The sequence below is a fragment of the Ceratotherium simum genome, chromosome 12, assembly GCF_057802395.1.
Source record: "Ceratotherium simum simum isolate JZ-2026a chromosome 12, ASM5780239v1, whole genome shotgun sequence".
In the NCBI taxonomy this organism is placed as follows: Eukaryota; Metazoa; Chordata; class Mammalia; order Perissodactyla; family Rhinocerotidae; genus Ceratotherium; species Ceratotherium simum.
This window is the reverse complement of record NC_141911.1, coordinates 7,855,842-7,875,905: the sequence shown is the minus strand read 5'-3', so window position 1 is coordinate 7,875,905 and position 20,064 is coordinate 7,855,842. Positions and strand designations below refer to the sequence as shown.

At 49.5% G+C, this 20,064-nt stretch overlaps 1 protein-coding gene across 4 annotated transcripts in view; it reads right to left on the bottom strand.

Annotated features, from left to right (window-relative positions):
• Positions 1-2,755: 2,755 nt before the first annotated feature.
• The window catches only part of LOC106802332 (L-gulonolactone oxidase), a 44,013-nt gene continuing 26,704 nt past the window's right edge, over positions 2,756-20,064 (bottom strand). For 2 of the 4 annotated variants that reach the window (XM_087437357.1, XM_014789923.2), the window contains 6 exons: positions 15,481-15,588; positions 14,524-14,600; positions 9,294-9,443; positions 8,240-8,404; positions 6,726-6,816; positions 2,756-5,734 (listed from right to left, as the gene is read on the bottom strand). In XM_087437357.1, the coding sequence (XP_087293483.1) occupies positions 5,606-5,734; positions 6,726-6,816; positions 8,240-8,404; positions 9,294-9,443; positions 14,524-14,600; positions 15,481-15,588 (720 nt within the window). In that variant the 3' untranslated portion in view covers positions 2,756-5,605. The remainder of the gene's footprint in view (positions 5,735-6,725; positions 6,817-8,239; positions 8,405-9,293; positions 9,444-14,523; positions 14,601-15,480; positions 15,589-20,064) is intronic. The other 2 variants (XM_087437358.1, XM_087437359.1) reach the window with 2 other exon arrangements.

The window sequence follows — 20,064 nt, the reverse complement described above, 5'->3', positions numbered from 1 at the left end:
GGTGATTCTGACTGGGGGACTGAATAATGAGCCCTTGGTGTCTGGCTTCTAGGATTCTTGCGGCAAAGTCAGAGCAGGGCTTGATGTTCTGAGAAGAGAGGGCTTGGCATCTACCTGGCAAGGGGGGTGGCACCAACCTGCTGTTAGCCCCTATGTTGACACTCGACGGCCCTCTGCCAGAAAATTGTGATAAGATAGCATCTCTGAGGACTACAAGGTGAAATGACACCAGAGGTGTGCAGGGTGCAGCTTAAGCAACTGTAACCAGCAGCCCTGGGCCAACCAAAGTGCTCTAACCCCTGGGCAATTGCTTCATATGATCCCATTAGGTCCTCCTCTTGATCTCCAGTCCCTCTCCAGTCAATAGAAACTAGTTGGGGCGGCCCGGTGGCATAGTGGTTAAGTTCCTGTGCTCCACTTCAGCGGCCTGGGGTTCAGAGGTTCAGGTGCTAGGTGCAGACCTACACACTACTCATCAAGCCATGCTGTGGCAGAGTACCACATACAAAATAGAGGAAGATTGGCACAGATGTGAGCTCTGGGGCAATCTTCCTCACCAAAAAACCCCCCCAAAAAACAAAAAACTGGCACCTGACCCAGCCTTATCCCAAAGAAGGCACATCACAGGAGTAGGGTGACAGGTGGACCACTTACTCCAGCCTCACATTCGTAAGGAGACTTTTGACCTCTTTGCAAATGACTGCACGTATATAAAATCGCAGAGATGCACTGACAGCAATAAATGAAGGTGTTCATCTCCAAATTCAAACCTGCGTCACATCACCTGCCCACCTGGCCGGAGTGCACGAGGAGGTATTGGTCTTTAAAACAATATCCTGCAATTATCCAGGGCACAACACAATGTTATCTCACTTTGTGTATAAAGGCGTTCGTTTGTGGATGTAGAAAATTGAAACCCACCAAACTTTTGATAATTGTCTTTTGGAATTTTCTGGAAATATCTGGGCCTCTCTGGAGCTCTGAAAGGCCCTGTCACCTGGGGAAGAGAACCAGGGTAAAAAGCAAGATGAGCCAGGCTCGGGGGTCTGGTGCAGCTCTGCCCAGCCACTGCCTTCTTCTTTCCCCTTTAGCTCATGGGCTGCTGGAGCACCTTGCGATCAGGGTCCTCGTAGCTATTTCCCCGGCTTCCACTCTTCCTTCCTTGGCATAGCTCCTGCCTTAGGCCTCATTTTAGAAACTGGAGACCTACGGGTAAGATCTTCCTTGGAGGGGACCCAGAGATACCCCCTCTGAATTTGAAACCTGCTGTTTTGTAGAACTCCCTCCTCTCAGCAGCCCCCTAGCGCCTCCCTCAGGGTTTGCTCTCTTCTCTGTGGCATTCCTGGTCACTTCATAGTTTGGGACTAGCAGCCTACACAAGGTTAAGGTCCCAGGGGGCTGCTTTGTCCTCTGTGTACCTCGGCTGGATCCTGACAGCTGCCACCAGAGGGCGCCTTGAGTCCCTGCTCCAGAGCTGACCACCAGAGGGCGCCTGGAGTCCCTGCTCCAGAGCTGACCGCGGATGCTTACCCTGAGAGAAGGCCCAGAGTTGTGCTGTGGCCCTGCTGATGGTCGGCTTTGCTGCCCCCTCCCCACAGTGAGTTCGACTTCCCTCCTCCCTTTATTCTGTCCTCTGGGCCCCGGCCACGCAGGTGGCCTGCCTCCGCTGACTTTGGGTTATCCCCAAGCAGAGACACCTACAAGTGAAGTGAGGGGGCATCCGTCTTGGGCGTTTAAATATCCCACATCTTTGCATTTAGGGAGGCTTTCTGAGTGGTGGTGCATCCTTCTGGGACCCTCACAGCTCACCCGGACCCCTCCTTTTCTGGGCTCTGTACCCGTGGAGTGTAGGGGCCAGGCGGCCCCCTGAGGGGAGAAGCTGCCCACAATTCACTTACTCTACTTGGTGAAATTTGCACGTTTCCTTTTGGAGGGCGACCTCTCAGCCCCGTTCAACTTTGAGAGCTGCTCATGGCCCAACAGCCCGATGCTGTACTACGATTTAGTTTCACACTGGCCCGAGGAGACACCGTTCCTCCTCCTTCCATCCTGTTTCTTCTTAGATGCTGCTGGCAATCACCGTCCGCTGTTGGGAGTCCAGTCTTAGAGCGCCAGGCTCCGAGCCTCAGCGCCCACGACTCTCCGAGTCTCCCGAGGTGAGGACACTGCCGGCTCATGCTACCGGAGGGCAGCACTGGGAGAGGGAAGCCAGCCAGTGGGAACCTGGAACAGATAGCAAGGAGGAAGCGAGGAAGGAGAGAAAACGTGGGTCCACCTCAGCGATGCCCTCAGGAGCCCCGTTTGTAGGCTCAGAACACACCACTCAATACCAAGAGGACTCTGCAATGAGAAGTTTTGGGGAAGGGTGACCTTCAGGCTTCAAAAGATCCCAAATCAAAGGGAGAGTAAATTATATTCACCAAAGTCCTGAACCAGAAAGGGCACCCAGGTTCTCTGGTAATTAGGAAGTCTTTTTCCAGAACATTCTTTTGCCTCAGCATTCCGGGAATTGAAGTTTTACTGAACCTCAAGGTTTCGGACTTAGGCCATTGTGCTGCATCCCTTCCGTGTCTGTACTTCTCCCACCAGGGTGGATGTGAGGTGCCAGAGAGGGACCACAGAACAAGCATGGCACTCCTTCCTAGAGCAGAAATTTACAGATTTGGAAAATAAAACATTATTCAAAAGTTTAAAAAACAGTTACATAATGGAATAGAATGCAAAATTCATAGACTTTAAAAATTAAATTCAAGCTATAGAAAATATAGAGTTGCGAGACATACTTTGGTTGAAAAGTTTGAAGGCACTGCCTTGCCTAACTGGCTGTGTGACGTTGGACAAGTTTATTCCCCTCTCTGAGCCTTGGTTTCCTCGTCTGGAGAACATGGGAGTGATTTGGACTCCATGATTTCCAAAGCCTCAGGGTTTAGCCGGCTGTGCTTTTCTTTGTATTAACTTCACGAATCCATCTCTTTCCTTATGTATTAGTCAGGGTCCTCCAGAGAAATAGAACCAATGGATATATTTATATTAGATTTATTTCAAAGAACTGGCTCATATGATTTCCCAAGCCTGAAATCTGTGGGGCAGCCCCGCAGGCTGGAAACTCAGTCAGGAGCTCTTGAGGCAGAATTTAGTCTTCTCCCAGAAACCTCCATTTCGGCTTTAAAGGCCTCTCAACTGATTGGATGAGGCCCACCCACATTGAGAGTAATTTCCCTTAGTGTAAAGTCAACTGATTGTAAATGTTAACCACATCTACAAAATACCTTCAGCGCAACACCTCAATTGGTGTTTGATGAAATAACTCAGTATTATAGCCTAGTGAGCTGACACATAACACTAACTGCCATGCCTGCTAGTGGTGAGCAGGGTTAGTTTCATGGGTGCGTGACTTGTGTAGTACTCGGAAGGCCCCTGTGCTTGGTTTAATGCTCTGCTGTCACCCTCTTGAAATTCTTAATTGTTTTGCGCTGGGCCCTGAGAATTACATAGCTGGTCCTGCTGAAGGGTTAGTTCTTGTTCTTACGGCCGTGGACTTGGGTCCTCTGCTGAGCCAGCCTTCCTGAGGAAGTCTGGTCCAGGTGGGCTGGCCTGGTCTTCGTAGTTGTGCCATTTCCCTGACACTTCATCCCGTTCTCCCTGGGATGGCTATTTACCATCCTATGCACATTAGTCTTGTTTCCCTGAACGAGAATATAAATTTCCTTATTTTTATTGGGATGAAAAATACATAACAAAAACTTTACCATTTTAATCATTTTTCACTATACAGTTCAGTGGCATTAAGTACATTCGCACGTGTGAAACCATCACCACCATCCATCTCCAGAACTTTTTCATCTTCCCAAACTGAAACTCTATCCACATTAAACAATAACTCCCCATTTCCCCCTCGCCCAGCCCCTGGCAATCACCATTCTACTTTCCGTCTCTAAGAATTTGACAACTCTAGGTGCCTCATTTAAGTGGAGTCATAAAGTATTTGTCCTTTTGTGACTGGCTTATTTTACTTAGCAGAATGTCCTCAAGGTTCATCCATGCTGTAGTATGTGTCAGAATTTCCTTCCTTTTTAAGGCTGACTAATACTCCACTGTATGTGTACACCACATTTTGTTTATCTGTTCACCCATCAGTGGACACTTGTGCTGCTTCTGCCTTTTGGCTATGGTGACTAATGCTGCTATGAACATGGATGTTCAAATATCTGTTTGAGTCCCTGCTTTCAGTTCTTCTGGGTATATACCCAGAAGTGGCATTGCTGGATCGTGTGGTAATTCTATGTTTAATTTCTTTGAGGAACCACCATACCATTTTCCACAGTGGCTGCACATTTTATTACCTTCCCACCAGCAATGCACAAGGATTCCAGTTTCTCCATGTCCTTGACAACACTTGTTATTTTCTGTTTTTTTTTTTTTATAATAGTGATCCTCTTGGGTGTGAAGTGGTATTAATTGTGGTTTTATTTGCATTTCTCTAATGGTTGGTGATGGGGAGCATCTTTCCATGTGCTTATTGACCATTGTGTATTTTCTTTGGAGAAATGTCTACTCAAGTCCTTTGCCCATGTTTTGATTGGCTGTTTGGTTTTTTTTTTGTTGAGTTGTAGGAGTTCTTTATATATTGTAGATATTAACCTCTTATGAGATATATGATTAGAATATAAATTTCTTGAGGCCAGGAATCTGTCTTAGGGTTCTTTTAACTCTGCAAAAGCACTTGGCACCTAGTAGATGTTCAATGAACGCTCCATGAAAGAATAGCCACACAGTGTGGTAGGTCAGACACAAACTGAAATGAAGTTCGCAAAAGGAAAACGAGGAGCATTTTCCAGGGAAATCCACTACCTGCTGCCTCCAGAGGGAAGCCAGGGAACAGCGAGCCTCCTGCCCCCGAAGAACTCCCTTGGAGATGAAGGGGGAGCAGAAAGTGAATCAAGTCTTGACCTTTATTGAGGAGAAGACAAGGAGAGTCCCACTCCCTAAACATCCCCTGAAATACACATGCTGAAGGTCAGGCTGTGCGAGGTCAGATGAACAGATGGACCCATCTGGAAGAGGGCAGTCCCAGGGCAGGGGGCTCACCTGAGCATTGGAAAGACCCTCGAGAGTGAAATAAAGCGGAGCACAGTACACATGACTTCTGTGCCCAAACACGTGTCAGTGGGCCCCTTCCCAGGAGGCCTGGAGAGAGGACCCCTGGAGCTGCAGACGCCCAGCTGGCAGGTGGAACCTGCGAATGACGGAATCTCTAACCTCCTAGACAAACTTAACACTTTGGGGCTTCTCTATCTCCTGGGAAAACAGGATGTGGTGATCGTAGGCTCAGGGAAAGAGGATGCCACGTGGAGGGGTAAATGGGGATTTGAGTGCTCTCCCTTGCATGGTTTGCTGTGAGGATAAAGGAGGTAGGAGAGGGGTGGGGGCTTGCCCAGATCCAGGCTCATCACTGTGGGTCGGAGCAGCTGTGGGTGCTGTAGCAGAGGGCTCTGGGGGAGAAGTCTGCTCCCATCAGGCCAGGGGGACACTGAACCTTTAACCTCATCAGAGGTGGGCCTGGGGGATGGGATGGGGCGGGCTTGACTTATTTTCTGTTTCTGCTTCAGTAGAACACCTTCTCCAGATACACATTCAGGAACATCCCAGTGGGGTCCAGCTTTTCTCGGATGGCACAGAACTTTGGAAAGGCAGGATACATTTTCTCAAAGTCCTTCCGGGTGCAGTTGTGGGCCTGTAGAAGCAACCAGATACAACAGGCCTCGTTCCCTGAAGCTTGCATTTCAGCAGGGCTGCAAACAGGCACCCTTGAGTCTGTGTGCCTGTATGCATGACATCCCTACCCCCAGGCACACACAGCACATGCATGCATACACATTCATGCATACAAATGCACATACCCACACCCACATGTGTATGCACGCACACACACACATTCATGCACACGTATGCAATGTAGAGACTCAAACAGGAGGGAGGAAGTTCTTGGAAAGTAAGAAGGTGTTAAAATGTGGCATTAAAACCCCCATTCCCTTTGCCACCCGGCAATGCGATGGTGGAGAGAGCGCTGGCCCCAATTCTACTGCTAATTAGTAAGTAAGTCCCATCATCTCTGAGACACCCTCAGTTTCCCATTTGTTAAATGGGCTCACTGGCTCTTGCCTTATCGTGCTCATAGGGTTTCTTTTTTTTTGTGAGGAAGATTGGCCCTGAGCTAACATTAACATCTGTTGCCAATCTTCCTCTTTTTGCTTGAGAAAGATTGGCCCTGAGCTAATATCTGTGCCCATCTTCCTCTATTTTATATGTGGGACGCCACCACAGCATGGCTTGATGAGCGGTGTGTAGGTCTGTGCCTGGGATCCAAACTTGTGAGCCCCGGGCTGCCAAACCAGAGTGTGCGAACTTAACCACTACGCCACTGGGCTGGCCCTGCTCACGTGGTTTCTATGAGAATCAAATGAAATGAAAGATGAAGAATTTCTCTGAAAACTTGGAGGGAACAGCAATCACTGGGCTATTGGAATGTGAATGCAGAGGGAAGCTGGGGGTGGTTAGGCCGGTGGAGCCCCTCCTTCCTGGAATTTGCCCAGCCCCACATTTCCAGACATCCCAGCCTTGGGCAGGCTGAGGAACAGGGGAGAGAGGCGCCCCCTGGTGGAACCCCCCACTCACAGCAGCTGCCTGCAGACTCGCCCAGGTGAGACTCTCACTGGAAGTCCTACCTTGGCCCAGTGGGGCCTGCCCCCGACCTTCTTCATGATGGTCTCATAGGCCAGCCAGTAGTCCAGCCGTGGCACATCCTTTCCATAGGGCCTGGGGAGGGGGCAGAAGGAGGTGAGGCCCTGTCCCTGCTCTGTATCGTCCCTCCCATAGTTATCTGGCACCTTCTCCCGGCCACACCCTGAACTTGGCATGTGGCATGGACATCAAGACGTGGCTGTGCCCGCAGGACATGGACAGCAGAGACCCAGCAATGGGAGGGCTTTCACTCATTGCTCGTCCCCAGAGGGATTTGGAAAAATTTGCATTCTCTCACATATTTTTCAGTTGGCATCTGAAATTTATAATGAATTTAAATAATTACAAAGATTTGTGTACATATGTATACACACACATAAATCTTTAAAATATATATACATATATATGATATCCGTTTGACAAAGCCTAGGAACTTCAGAATTGCCTCATTCGACGTATGGGAAGCACGGCCACACAACCTAGTTGGTCATTCCTCGCAGCCAAGTCAGCCAGTCAGACTTACTGACAGGAAAAGTCTACATCAGAACTTTTTAAAATTCAAATAAACGTGTCATGATGCATCTCCATGGCAACTTTCTCGCTTCTGAATTTGTGTTCACATGTAGGGAGAAGGTAGACAGACAGACAGACAGACAGATGAGGTCTGAGCCTTGCCACAAGCTTGTCCCTATGTGAAATAAGCTGCCCCTCATTCAGTATGTCTTTCAGAAACTCTGTTTTCTGGCTTTCTGGGACTCCCCTCCAGAACAGTGCATTCTTGAATTGTCTTGAGCATCCTACAAGTTTAGGGTTTTTACATGCTGGACAAATGCACCACGTAAGATGCAGGCTGGGTGAGAGGAGTGTTTTTCTTTTGCAAAGTCACAGAAGAGCTATTATCAATGAGAGAAGGGAAAGAAGAGGCAGAAGGAAGACACCGCTTAAGAAAAGATGAGCTTCTTAAAGGATGCATGTCCATAAGCGTCGCACTGGAGACCGCTGTGTAACTAACTAGGAAAGAGACAATGCCGTCGTGAGCGTAAGGTGTCGGCACAGGGCCTGGTGGAGCTGGTCAGGGGGGCAAATGCATCCGGGCAGGCACCTCGCATCAAGCACGGTCCTCTCTTCTGCTGAACTTGAATCTGGCCTTAGAATCCTTCTCAGCATAGCATTGCAGGCTCTCAGAATCATTGACCAGAGTAGGCACGTGAGACAGCACACATTTGTCATTCCGTAATATCAGCTTCACAAATGGTAGCTATTCATGTTAACAGTACTTATTATTCATATAAATTATTGTATTAACATAGCAGAGGCTAGAAACGGTACTTGTAGGAACTCAAAGGAGAGAGCGAGACTACGTATTTTCTGCTGCCAGGATCAGGGAAGTCTCCCTGGAGAAGGTGACGTTTGAACTGGCCTTGAAAGATGGGGGAGAGAGGGGTCCTTCCAAAGCAGAGGGGTCTCCCCCGCCCCTGCCCCTCAGTGAGCTGGTCACCTGTACATGATGATGTTCATGTAGCAGCTGTCCCTCTGGAAGCAGGGGCTCAGCAGGATGTCGTCCCCCCGGGTGAAGCGCACCTCCACGGGGTAGTGGGCCACTACCTTGGGGTTGGCCTCCAGCATGGCCTTCAGCTCCAGCAGGGCCTCCTTGGTCTTCTCTCTGCACTCAGCCCAGGGGACAGAAGTCAGACCTCAGGAAGGGACCTCCGGGAACCATCACAGGAGGCTCTGCACGGCCTCTCAGCCGAGGGGGCCTCTGCCTTCCTGGGCCACACTCAGCGACAGGGGCTCCCAGCTCACGGCTGCTCTCAAAGCCTTCCTCACGGAAGCGAGCCTGTGAGTGTGCCCCTGGAGATCTACCCACTGCTCCTGGTGCAGCTCCAAGGGTCCCCACGGAATCAGGGGCTCCCCTCGGATCTCTGGCCACAGCTGTCCCACACCCCCGGCCTCCTCTTCTTCACAGTAAGGTCACTCTGGTTCTAATACTTCTCCTTCTTCTAATATTCCTGCCTAGAGAGCTTGGGGGCCCCAGCCCTGATCACAGGGACAGAGGCATCCCCTAAGCCCAGGGCGCCATCCCCTCCTTGGCCTGGAGAGAGACGGAGAGAGGGGACAATTCAGAGAGAACGTTGCAGTGAGCTGGAGTACAAACCCAGCCTAGTACCTTGCCAGGGGTCCCTCCCAACGCAGAGTACAGGCCCCCATCATGGGTGGGCTCTGCCGAGGGACTGAATGCAGGGCACAGTCTTGCAGGAAAACGAGAAGCTGGGCAGGAAGCGCCGTGCTCTGCTCGTAGCCCAAGGCTGCGTTACCGGCCTCACGGCTGGAGAGGGGTAGAGGGGAGAGCGGAGGGGACTCCGTGGCTCGTTTCTTCGAGACGCAGAATGTTTAGTGGAAGACACTGGAAGGGACTCGGGCTCTGGTGTGCCCCCACTAATGATGGGTGGGCCTGGGAGCCTGGTTGGTGATCTACGTGTGGGTGCTGTGGCAAGGACCGAGGGGACCTCTTTGTCACTGACGTGCCGCAGCCTGGCCCCGCGCAGCCCTACCTGGGAATGGCCCAGTCCTGGACGTGCTGCTTGAAGCGGCACTCGTAGCTGAAGATTTTGTGGCTGAGGTTGCTGTTCTCCTTCTTCCCGGTGAACAGGAGCCAGAAGAAGAAGCGATTGATCCAGCCCACGAGGCCCGGCAGAAAGGTGCTGGAGGGGAGGGCAGGGGAGCACACAATAACCGTAACAGCCAGTGTTTAGTGAGTGCCAGCTGTGTGCCAGGCACTGGGCCGAGTTCTCTATAACCAGGCCTCATTCTTTACACACTCTGCCACAGACGCTGTCTAGAGCTTGGAAATCCTGCCAGGGAATGCAACCATCGCTCTCAATCTGTCTCTCAACAGCGGCACAGCGGTCCCGGTGTGGATCCCCATGATTTATCCCACTATTCACCCACGAATGACTAGATTGCTTTCGATGTTTGGGTTTTTTTTTCATTCTTAATTGTGCTCAAAAACAAGTAACTCAAAATTTACCATCTTAACCATTTTCAACTGTATAGTTAAGTAGCGTTAAGTATATTCAGGTCACTGTGCAACATATCTCCAGATACTTACTTGCAAAACTGAAACTCTGTACCCATTAAACAATGACTCCTCTTTTCCCCTCCCCCCAGCCTCTGGTAACCACCATTCTACTTTCTGTCTCCATGAATTTGATTACTCTTGTACCTCATATAAGTGGAATCATACAGTATCTGTCCTTTTGTGACTGGCTTATTTCACTTAGCGTAATGCCTTCAAGGTTCATCCATGTTGTAGCACACATCAGAATTTTCTTCCTTTTTAGGGCTGAATAATATTCCATTGTATGTATGTACCACATTTTGTTTATTCATTTCTTCATCAATGGACATTTGTGTTGCTTTGACCTTTTGGCCATTGTGCATAATGCCACTGTGAACATGATCATTGAAATATCTCTTTGAGACTTTGCTTTCAATTCTTCTGGGTATATATCCAGAAGTGAAATTGCTGAATCACATGATAGTTCTATTTTTACCTTTTTGAGGAACCTCCATGCTGCGCCGTTTTACATTCCCACCAACAGTGCACAAGGGTCCCATTTCCCACATCCTCACCAACACTTGTTCTTTGCTTTCAGTGTTTGGCCACCACATGCACACTACAACAAATGTCTTTTTGCTTATATCCTTGCCAGATTATTGGGGCAAAGGGCAAGTAGAGTTTTAATTTCAGCAGGTTGCTGCCAGATTAATTTCCATAAGGACTGTCATAATTCACGCTCCTTCCACACCTGGCCATCCTGGGAAGCCTTGAGTGTTGTAAGTGGCCAATGGGGGCCAGTGTCCTAGGATGGGATCTTGGTTTACAGATTCTTGTCTCTGGAAATGCTGCTAGAACTGCCCAAGTCATCGCAAAGGGAGGCTCTGTGCCCCTTGGGCCAAGAAAGAGCTGTCACCTGGCTTTTTACTCTAGGAAACTCACTCATCAAGTATATTCTTCAAAATCTGTATTTACACACACACAGATTAAAGTTCCTTTTTTTCTCTTTATAAAAGAAGCAAACGTTCACTGTAGATATATTGGAAGGCCAAGAAAACAAAATCAGCCTTCTCCATGCTGTGCAATGTCAGACCTAAGGCCTGTGGTATCTGCCCAGAAGGAGGGGAGGGGGAAAAGGGAGCTCTTGCTGTGGGCAGGCACTCGCTCCACGGGCCTGTTCACTGCGTGCCACGTGCACTGTCTAACATTTATATCTGAATCTGATGGATGACAGATAGATTCCAGCCAGGTCTGCCTGACTCCCTGAAGCCCATGCTCTCCCACTACATTACATGCACTCAAGACACAGGGACACGGGAAAGACAGCGGGGAAATCGTCCAGGGAGGTGAACAACTCAGGTTGTGTCCTTGAATGTGTGTGGTAATCTGCACGTTAAGGGCAGAGAGCTGGCGCTGCAGGCTGTAAATGCAGAGGCTGGGAGGCAGCCTCAGGGAGGGCTGACCGCAGATGTGCAACCTGGGGCTCTATGGGGCAGGGGCAGGGGGAGCCGGTCCTGGCAGGGGCCAGAGGGGACATAGGTCCAGAGGCTCGATGCGGGACAGCTCACAGAGGCCTGTCGGGTCGCCCCCCTCATGAACTCAGCTCCTGCCGGCTCAGGGCCCTGTGAGTTGAGTGGGCTCTAATGTCACTGCTGGTGACAAGGCTCAGTCTGGCTTCGGGGGTTTTCTGGGTCTGGTTAAAGTGCCAATGGGCTGCCTGCTTTGAGATCTGTGGGCCTGGAACCACGCACAGAGCAGGCCTGTTCTTCTGGTTTACTCCCCTCACTCCCTGCAGGTGGCCTCTGCCCAGAGGCTCAGCAGCCACCTTCCCTCCCCACAGGTCTGTCCCTCGTCCCATCCCTGCCGTCTCATTGTCTGCCATAAATCCATCCCAGAGCACCTCGTGTGGGGTTACAGATGACACCAGCGGATTCTTGCATTCTGCCACTTAGGTGGGGCATGAGGACACTTCGTGCGCCTTTGTGAGAAGGGAGGGAAGTGATGTCTAATGATTCATGAGGACTTGATATTGAATCCTCTCAACAGCCCAATCCTTTCTACCAACTGTACTTGATACATGGGTAAACCACAGCTCAGAGAGGCTGAGTCATTTACCCAGAGTCACACAGCAGGTGAATGAAAGGGCAAGGATCAGAGTCTGGGCCCACTTGAATCAATAGCTCATGCTCCTTCCATGGTCCCAAGCTGCCTGGGTTTCCTGAGACTCCGCATGGATACATGCTGCAGGGGTGTGAGGTGAGGAGGATGTTATCTCTCAAGGGAGATGCTCTCTGGTGTCTCAGAGGCCAGCCTGGCTGTGGCGGGGCTTCCACTGGCCCCAGGGCACAGGGCTGTTCTAACCACAGGCACTGAGCTTTGTCCTGGCCCTGGCTCAACCTCCAGGGACCAGTTTCTGACAGAGAGCCTGCCTCTCTGTCCTGGTCAGCTATGGCCACCACCATCACCCCCACAGCTGACTGCTACTGAACTCTTCAAGGACAGGGACCAGACTTTTCACTTGGCATTTCTTACACAAAATCTATGAGCCTCCTCTAGTGCCAGTCATTGTTCAGGGCACCACAGATCAAGCGTGACAGGACAGACAGGGTCTCTGCCCACACAGGGGTATGGTGAGTCTTACTGCAAGCAGCCATTAAACCACCAATTGCCCAGCCTGATATTTACTTTTCCCTCCTGCACCCTCAGGCACACAGCTCAGCCCAGAGCTGCAGGGATGAGGCAGGGTGGATGTAGTTTCCAGAAGCAGCTAAGCTGGAGCCCCATGGGCTGGGCTCAGAGGCCACAGAGCTTTTGCAGAGCGTCCAGCCCCGGCCGGGATGTGGCAGCTATGATTTAGAACCCAATTTATTTAGATGCTCCCTGGGCTCGGACTCCACAGACGCGGGCACATAAAGCTGCCGAGCTGCCGTGATGGACGCTGGAGAGCAAGCCTGACACGGCATTTTCCACTCTCACCTCCAATCCATAATCTGATGGAGTGATGGCCTCAGGCTGAGCTCACGCATGGCAACTCGACCCTTCCCTGCCCAGGTCCAGGAAGTCACGTCTTGTTTCACTTTCCTGACAGCTTCCGGCAGTTAGTCCTCTTCATAGCTCGGTGTCTGCCCCGAACATGGGGCCCATCTGATGCCATCTGTAGCTCCCTGACCCTCAGGAGAGGCTGACACCCTGAAGGAAAGAGGCCAACTCTTCCCGGATGCCTGGATTCAGACCTAAAGTGCCAAAGGTCTCAGCCGCATCCAGAACTGACAGGAACACCAGCCAGTTCCCCAGGTCCTGTCATCAGTGCCACCTTTGATGGGCTCTCATGACCTTATGGTAGGGAAGGATTTCTTAATAAAGTACAAAAGTTCCAAAGATAAAAGAATAGATGGATAAATTTGACTCTATGAAAATTAAATACATCTACACAGCAAAAAACACCATGAAAGTGAAAGACAAGATACAAACAGGGAGGCGATGTTGCAACACATATAACCCACAGAGGATTAGTGCCCAAAATATAGGTAAATAAAACCCTATGAAACAGTAAGAAAAAAACCACCACCCAGTTTTTAAAAAGGGCAAAATACATACATAGGCACTTCACAGAAGAGAAATCTGAAGGATCAATATACTGAAAAGCTGTACAACCTTATTAATAATCAGGGAAATAAGAATTAAAAACCACAATGAGATACCATTTAATACATATCACGCAAAAATTTAAAAGCCTGACAGTTCCAATTTTGGCCAGCTGTGGGGCACAGAGACTGTTACATCTGCCTGGGGAGTTAACTTGGTGTAACTTCTTTGGAGAAAATTTGACCTGATAAAGCTGAAGGTGCTCATACTTGACGGCCCAAGAATTCCACTCGTGAGTGTACACTCAAGACAAAAAAAGCGTCAGGAGCAATGTTCAAGAATGCTCACAGCAACATTGTTTGCAATGGCAAAAAAATCCTGGAAACAACACAAACATCCATCAACAAGAGTACAGACAAATGCACGGTGGTAAACGCATAATTAGAGCTATCCGTATCAACATGGATCAGTATCACTAACAAAGCTGAGCTATCAGATTTATTATTTCAGGATTCATAAAACTACAGTGTAAATAAAAGCAAGAGAAAGATAAGCATGAAGTTCAGGGTGGCAGTTTCCCCTTGAGGGGAGGTGCTGTCATCTGAGAGTGCCACAAAGAGGACTCCAGTTGTACTAGGGTTGCTTCATTTCTTAAGCTGGTGGTGAGGACATGGGTACTTATTATATTATTCTTTATACTTTAAATATATGTTGCCTAAATTATTTTGTTTGTATAAAATATTTCAAAAAGTTTTACATGATGCCATCCCTGCGTCGGCTGGATACAAAGCCACCAACCAAGGCCCCATAGAACCTTCTACAATACTCATAATTACATGCCCAGTGGCAGACATGGGGCCTGAGCAGGAGCAGATTTTAGGCCGAGAAGGAGGGAGAAAACAGGACAATATGACAAGATTTGTATGACCTGTGGGCCAGGGAGTGGGGCCTGGGCACTGGTATTTTTTAAAAAGTTCCCCAGGTGATTCAAATGTGCAGGTGGGGTTGAAAACCACTGCTCCACACCCAGCAGACAGACCCAATTTGCGTGCATGAAGGTCAGAGTGTTACTCTTCCGATGGACCACATCCTCCACAGCATATGGTGGATGCCGGAAAAAGGCACCCTTGCATTCCTACCTGATCCAGAGCAGGAACTCCAGTAAATAGAATCCAATGGCATAGTCCCAAAACCAGTTGGCTGAAGAGGAGGGGGGCTGGGAAACAGAACATGTGGTCAGTTCAGGGCCAGAGCTGAGCTGCCTTTGGACAGCATCAGCTATGCATCACAGCGTCCCCTTAGAGGCAGATGTGTCCCAGGAGTGGCTGTGAGTGTGTGTGTTTGTGTGGAGGGGTGACCCACCTGCCAGGACAATTGAAAGCCTGGCTTCTTGGTGGCATAGCCAATTCCTATGTCCTACCCCCTTTCGTTTCACGCTTGTTTATGTGTTTATGCATATATGTATTTATTTTGCTCAAGACAAAGACGTGTATTTGTCCCTCCTCTTCAGAGCCTGTGAGCCAGGTGTCCAGCGATCACCGTTTATGAACCCCACACCAGCCCCTTATACACAGTAGGTGTCATGGCCTTTGCCTGACTTGTCCCATCAACAATCATCCTGAGCGGTGGCTTTGTTTTCTTGTGCTGAGAAGCAGCCTGTTTGCTAAGGATGTGGGGGAGAGACAAAAGGTTTCTTCGCCTGCACAATCGGGGGTGGGAGAGGTGGGGGTGTTGGAGGGAAGGTGGGTTGTATTAGATGGTTTCTGAGGTCTAGCCCACCTGCCTAGGACTCTGCCTTATCCTGTCCTGCCCACACTCTGTCCTCTGCTCCCCTCCCCCACAACTAGGCTGTCCCTTGACCTCCCCCTATGCGTCTCTACCCGCGGACACATTGACCCACACTGGGCCCACCCTCCTTCTTTCTCCAGCCTCTGGCCTTTTCTGCTTCTCTCATCATGTGCAGGGGCGCTCACCCTCACTTTCCCTCGCACAGTCCTCTAAGCCTCAGGATGATAACAAGTGTCAGCTGCCCTGGGAGCTGGAAGGGCGTGGGGACTGCGGGCCGTGTGTGAGGACGGGATGACGCCCGCGGCTACCTTGTTGGTGTGGTCCTGGTAGATGATGCTGACATTCTCGCTGTGCGGGAACCAGAGGAAGCGGAAGTATTCGGATTTCTTCAGATGGCTGTCTAGGTTGTCAAGAACCTGACCCCAGCAGAAGGAAAAAGGAAAGATTGTGTTGGTCACAGGGTGATGGTGGGGAGGACTGGAAGTCGGAGCCGGGATGTGCCTCAGTTTCTCCCCATCAAAAGAAAATGCTTAAAATTGTCCTAACATTGCCAAATGGCATGGAATTGTCTTATAATATGCCGGACATTGAAATGGTCCACTTACATGCTGACTCCCCTGAGTAGCTGAGAGGATAGAAATGATTTCTTATTTGTCCTGGCTTGAACAATTACTAGCTACATGAGTTTGGGCTTGTTATCCAACATCTCCGGGCCTTAGCTTCCTCTTCTGTAAAATGGGACTAATAACAGTCCTCAGGTCAGAACTGTTATGAAGATTACATGCACTACTGACTAGAAAGTGCTTCAAATGGTGTCAGGTAAGCACTGTAGTTGTAAGCTGCTGCTGCTGCTACGGGTACTCTTACATTGTTGTCATCATCATCATTATCATCACCATTCTCACCATCATCTCTCATCCCCATAATGCCTAACACATCGCAGGTCCTCAATAAAATGAACAGGGGAGTCCTGCTCTAGTATGGCTCATCACTGCACACATGGATTTAATAGTACAGAGCAAATCGTATCTCCCTGGAACTCATCAAGCTGATACAGGACAAGGCATGAGCCAAAGCATAGACAGATTTGGGTTTTCAGGCAGCTGGGAGGTTGGGGAAGAGCACTGGTCTTGGAGAAAGTCCTGGATTCAAGTCTTGGTTCTGCAGCTTACCAGCTGCACGACCTTAGAGGAGCCAGGTACCTTGGTTTTCTCATCAATAACATGTGGGCCCTTGTGCAGATGAAATGAGATAACCTATGTTGAAGCTCCTAAGTAGAGTGACTACCACGTGGCATGTGCCCAGTGAACGGTTTTGGTTCTGAATTTGAGCAAGGCTAGCACATGTCTAGGGCACCAGTCCTATTCCCCCCGAAGGTCTTAGTTGCAACTCTCAGAAAGCCTTTTGAGGCCTCTGGGTACGTCTCTTCATCTGTAGAGTGAAGACAGTGATATCTTTCCTTCCTTCCTTCCTTCCTTCCGGGTCTGTTGTGGGGAAAATGGAGATCATGGATTTGAAAGAACTTTATAAGCTGTCAACTCAACATGTGAGCGAGGGAGGATTGTAGCGCCAGAAGAGAAAGCTTACTGATCAAATGCACTGTGGGGAATTTGGTACCCAGCATAGATGAATGGTTGCATCCAACTGCAGATCATTACACGTCCTAAGAGCTTGGTGAGCTTGAGGGAGAATCACCGTTTCCACATCAGACCAGGAAGGAAGGTGAAGCCAAGGTAAACCACTGAGATGAGCCCATCTAGAACTTAGGTTTGGAGTGTCTGTGAGAACAGTGGATTTAGAATTCTGGATCCTTGTCATAACTGTCAGGGAGGACCCCTGACTTACTAACCGATGCATGATGGGGCCTGGGGGTAACAAGGAGTGGATGGACAATTGTTGCATTCAAGTGGTCTGGCTGTTGTCCTGAACCTCCGCCACCCCATGCCGCCCCAATCTGTTGGTCACCCTATTGTATTCCTGCAAATGTCTCTCCAGTCTCCTCCTGTAATCCACTGCTGCTGCTGTGACCTAGCCCAGGCCCTTCATAGCTATCACCTGTACTCTTGCACCAACCTCATAATTCACCCCACTTCTCATCTCTCCAGATAGAATCTACAGGGAAGCATCCCAAAACACAGCTCAAAAATTGCCAGCAGCTTTCCATTCCTACAGAATAAAGCCCAAACATCTTAGTTCAGCATTCACAGGCCTCCTTACACAGACACTGTCCAATACAGTAGCCACTGGCCACAAGTGGCCATTGAGCACATGAGAAGTGACTGATCCAAACTGAGATGGGCTGTAGTTTAAATGCTCAACTTAAATGCTCCCCATAAAGCCACCTCCTCCCATTCTAAGTGGTTTCTACTTATATTGCATCTATCCCAGAATTATATTGCAGTTATTGAAGCAGACATCTGTCTTTGAGATCCATCAACAGTCTCTTATAGATCAGGGACTATTTCACTCACCTTTGGTTTCCCCCCCTAGAGCAGAGATCAGCAAAGTTTTTCTATAAAGGGCAGATAGTAAATATTTTAGGCTTTGGGGGCCATATGGTCTCTGTTGCAACTACTCAATTCTGCAATGTTAGTGTGACAGCAGCCATAGATAATATATCAACAATGAGCACAGCTGTGTGCCAATAAAACTTTATATACAAAAATAGGCAGTGAGCCAGATTTGGCCTGTGTGCTTGGTTTTCCATCCCCTACCCTAGAGCTGCTGGCACAGGGCCTCACAGGTAGTAAATGCTGCAGGACCCTATGATGTCTTATTTGAAGATAAGGGCCTTTCCTGCTGTGCTGTAGGCCTGGGAAAAGTTTAGGAAGAAACCCCAGGGTCCCTGTCACTATCAATTCCATCCTGATGGGACGATGGACACATGGCACACAGAGCTGTCATGCAGAAACCTCTGGGCAGAGCCGATTTTCTCTTGGGGGAGCAGGGAACACAGCCTGGAGGCTTGGCCTGGAGGATGTGGCTGGGACACTAGAAAGCAGAAAAACCCTTGTTTCCTCATGTCTTAGCATCCTGGGCCATCCGACTATATTGCCCAGAATAGCAGCAGTAAATGTAATGGCGCCCTTTTCTCAGGTCTGGCACCTGGGAGATGCGTATCTAGCTTCCTACCTAGAATGGAGTGGTGAAAGTCGCCCCCACGTCACATTTTGTGTCTCTCTCCTGGCATCTGTCATTTCTTTTCCTCCCTGCATTAGAGAAACAGGGCATATCTTTTTCCTCACACTAAATTATAAGCTTCTGGAGGCCTGAACCATGCATGACTCAGCTTTGTACCCTCCATGTCCCCTAACGTAGCACCAAATGGTCACTGAAGGATGGAACTACCCCAGGCCTCGTCCCATTGTGAATTAAACCCTTTCCCTTCAGGGTCCACAATCCTATCTGGAGAAGGATGGTCCCCGGGATCACAGATTTCCTTGATCTGACTTGTGTTTCCTGGGAACAACTATCAAAGGAGTTTGGGCCCCAGAGGAATCTCTTCGTTGGCATGTTAAGGGCATGAGGACTCTAGCAGGTTCTGCCCCCCCAAATTTAGAGTTGTAGCACTACTGAGTTGACCTTTGGGGAACTGTTACCAGGCTAGTGAGCAGAAGCAGAGGGCTCCATGTCCCAGGACTGGGGGTTACCCAGTCATCAGCAGATAGCCACCCAAGAGACTGGTGGCATCTAGATGCTGCTGACAAGGGTGGTGTGTCACTAGGACCAATCCCGCTTTCCCCGGGCATGGGGGGAGGGGGCGGTGCAGGCAGCCAGCAGCACTCATCACATCTCATTATGGTTTGGGTGGAATAAAGGACAAAATGTTGACAGTGATGTCTAAAATCCTCATATCTTCTCCCTGGCTGTGATTCCATACTGATCAGACCTCAAGAGTCAAAATGCTGAGACTTTGTCACAAAAAGCCATGAAGGCTGCCCCTTTCTCAATTCCACCTTCACAGAACTGAACTAGCCATCTTTCCTCGCCCTACTGCCCTGTACCTTGAAGCACTGATTCCAACTCTCCTGGCAGCCAGGGAATGACCCCTTCCCTCACATGGCTTTGAGCAGCATTCAGAAATTGTGTTAAGATGTATTTAAGAGAATCAGTACTGGGAAGCATGGCGCTGCATCTGAGATGGACCACATACAACATGGGTGGGAGGAGACCAGGAAAATCCCAGAAAAGGATGGATTTTTAATAAGTTCTTGATCAACTAACCTTGAGTTACCTGTATGGAGCACTGCTATGTATTTTGTGGATCCTAAGGAGAAAGGAGGCCTCAGATAAGATCCCTGCCCTCCAGAAAATGATCACAGAGCAGGAAGAGGGAGGGAAAATGTCAAGACGTGGTGACAATGCTCATGAGCAAATCAGGGCGACCAGCACCTCTCGCCTGCAAAGCGCATATTGACTCCGAGTCTAGACTCTATCCACAGAGCAGGTGCCAGTGGGTAGTATTCCCTTTGAACAAAGTTGGAGAGAGGAGGAATTGGGGTTCCTCTCTCTGAGGCTGTAAAAGGAAGCAAGGGCAGAGGATTCACAGGCTGTGTTTCCTTGAGTCCTGACAACAATCCTGTGGGGACAGTCGTGCTCTTATCGCCACGCACAGGTGAGCAATCCAAGCTCAGAGAGGTGGGGGGACTTGTCCAAAGTCACAGTGGGTCAGTGGAGAAGGCAGGCTTCAAACCCAGGACTCTGACTCGGAGAAGTGCTCCAGCTTCTACCCTGTACCCCTCACAATGGGCCTCCTGGGGCTCTTCCAAAATTCAGGGCTGGAAGACCACAGTAGATTTTCTATAAGCATGTGCTGGAGGGAATGAAGGGAATAGGAAGGGGAGAAATATAAGGGAAGGAAAAATGGCCAAGAAGCTGAATCCTCAAACCTA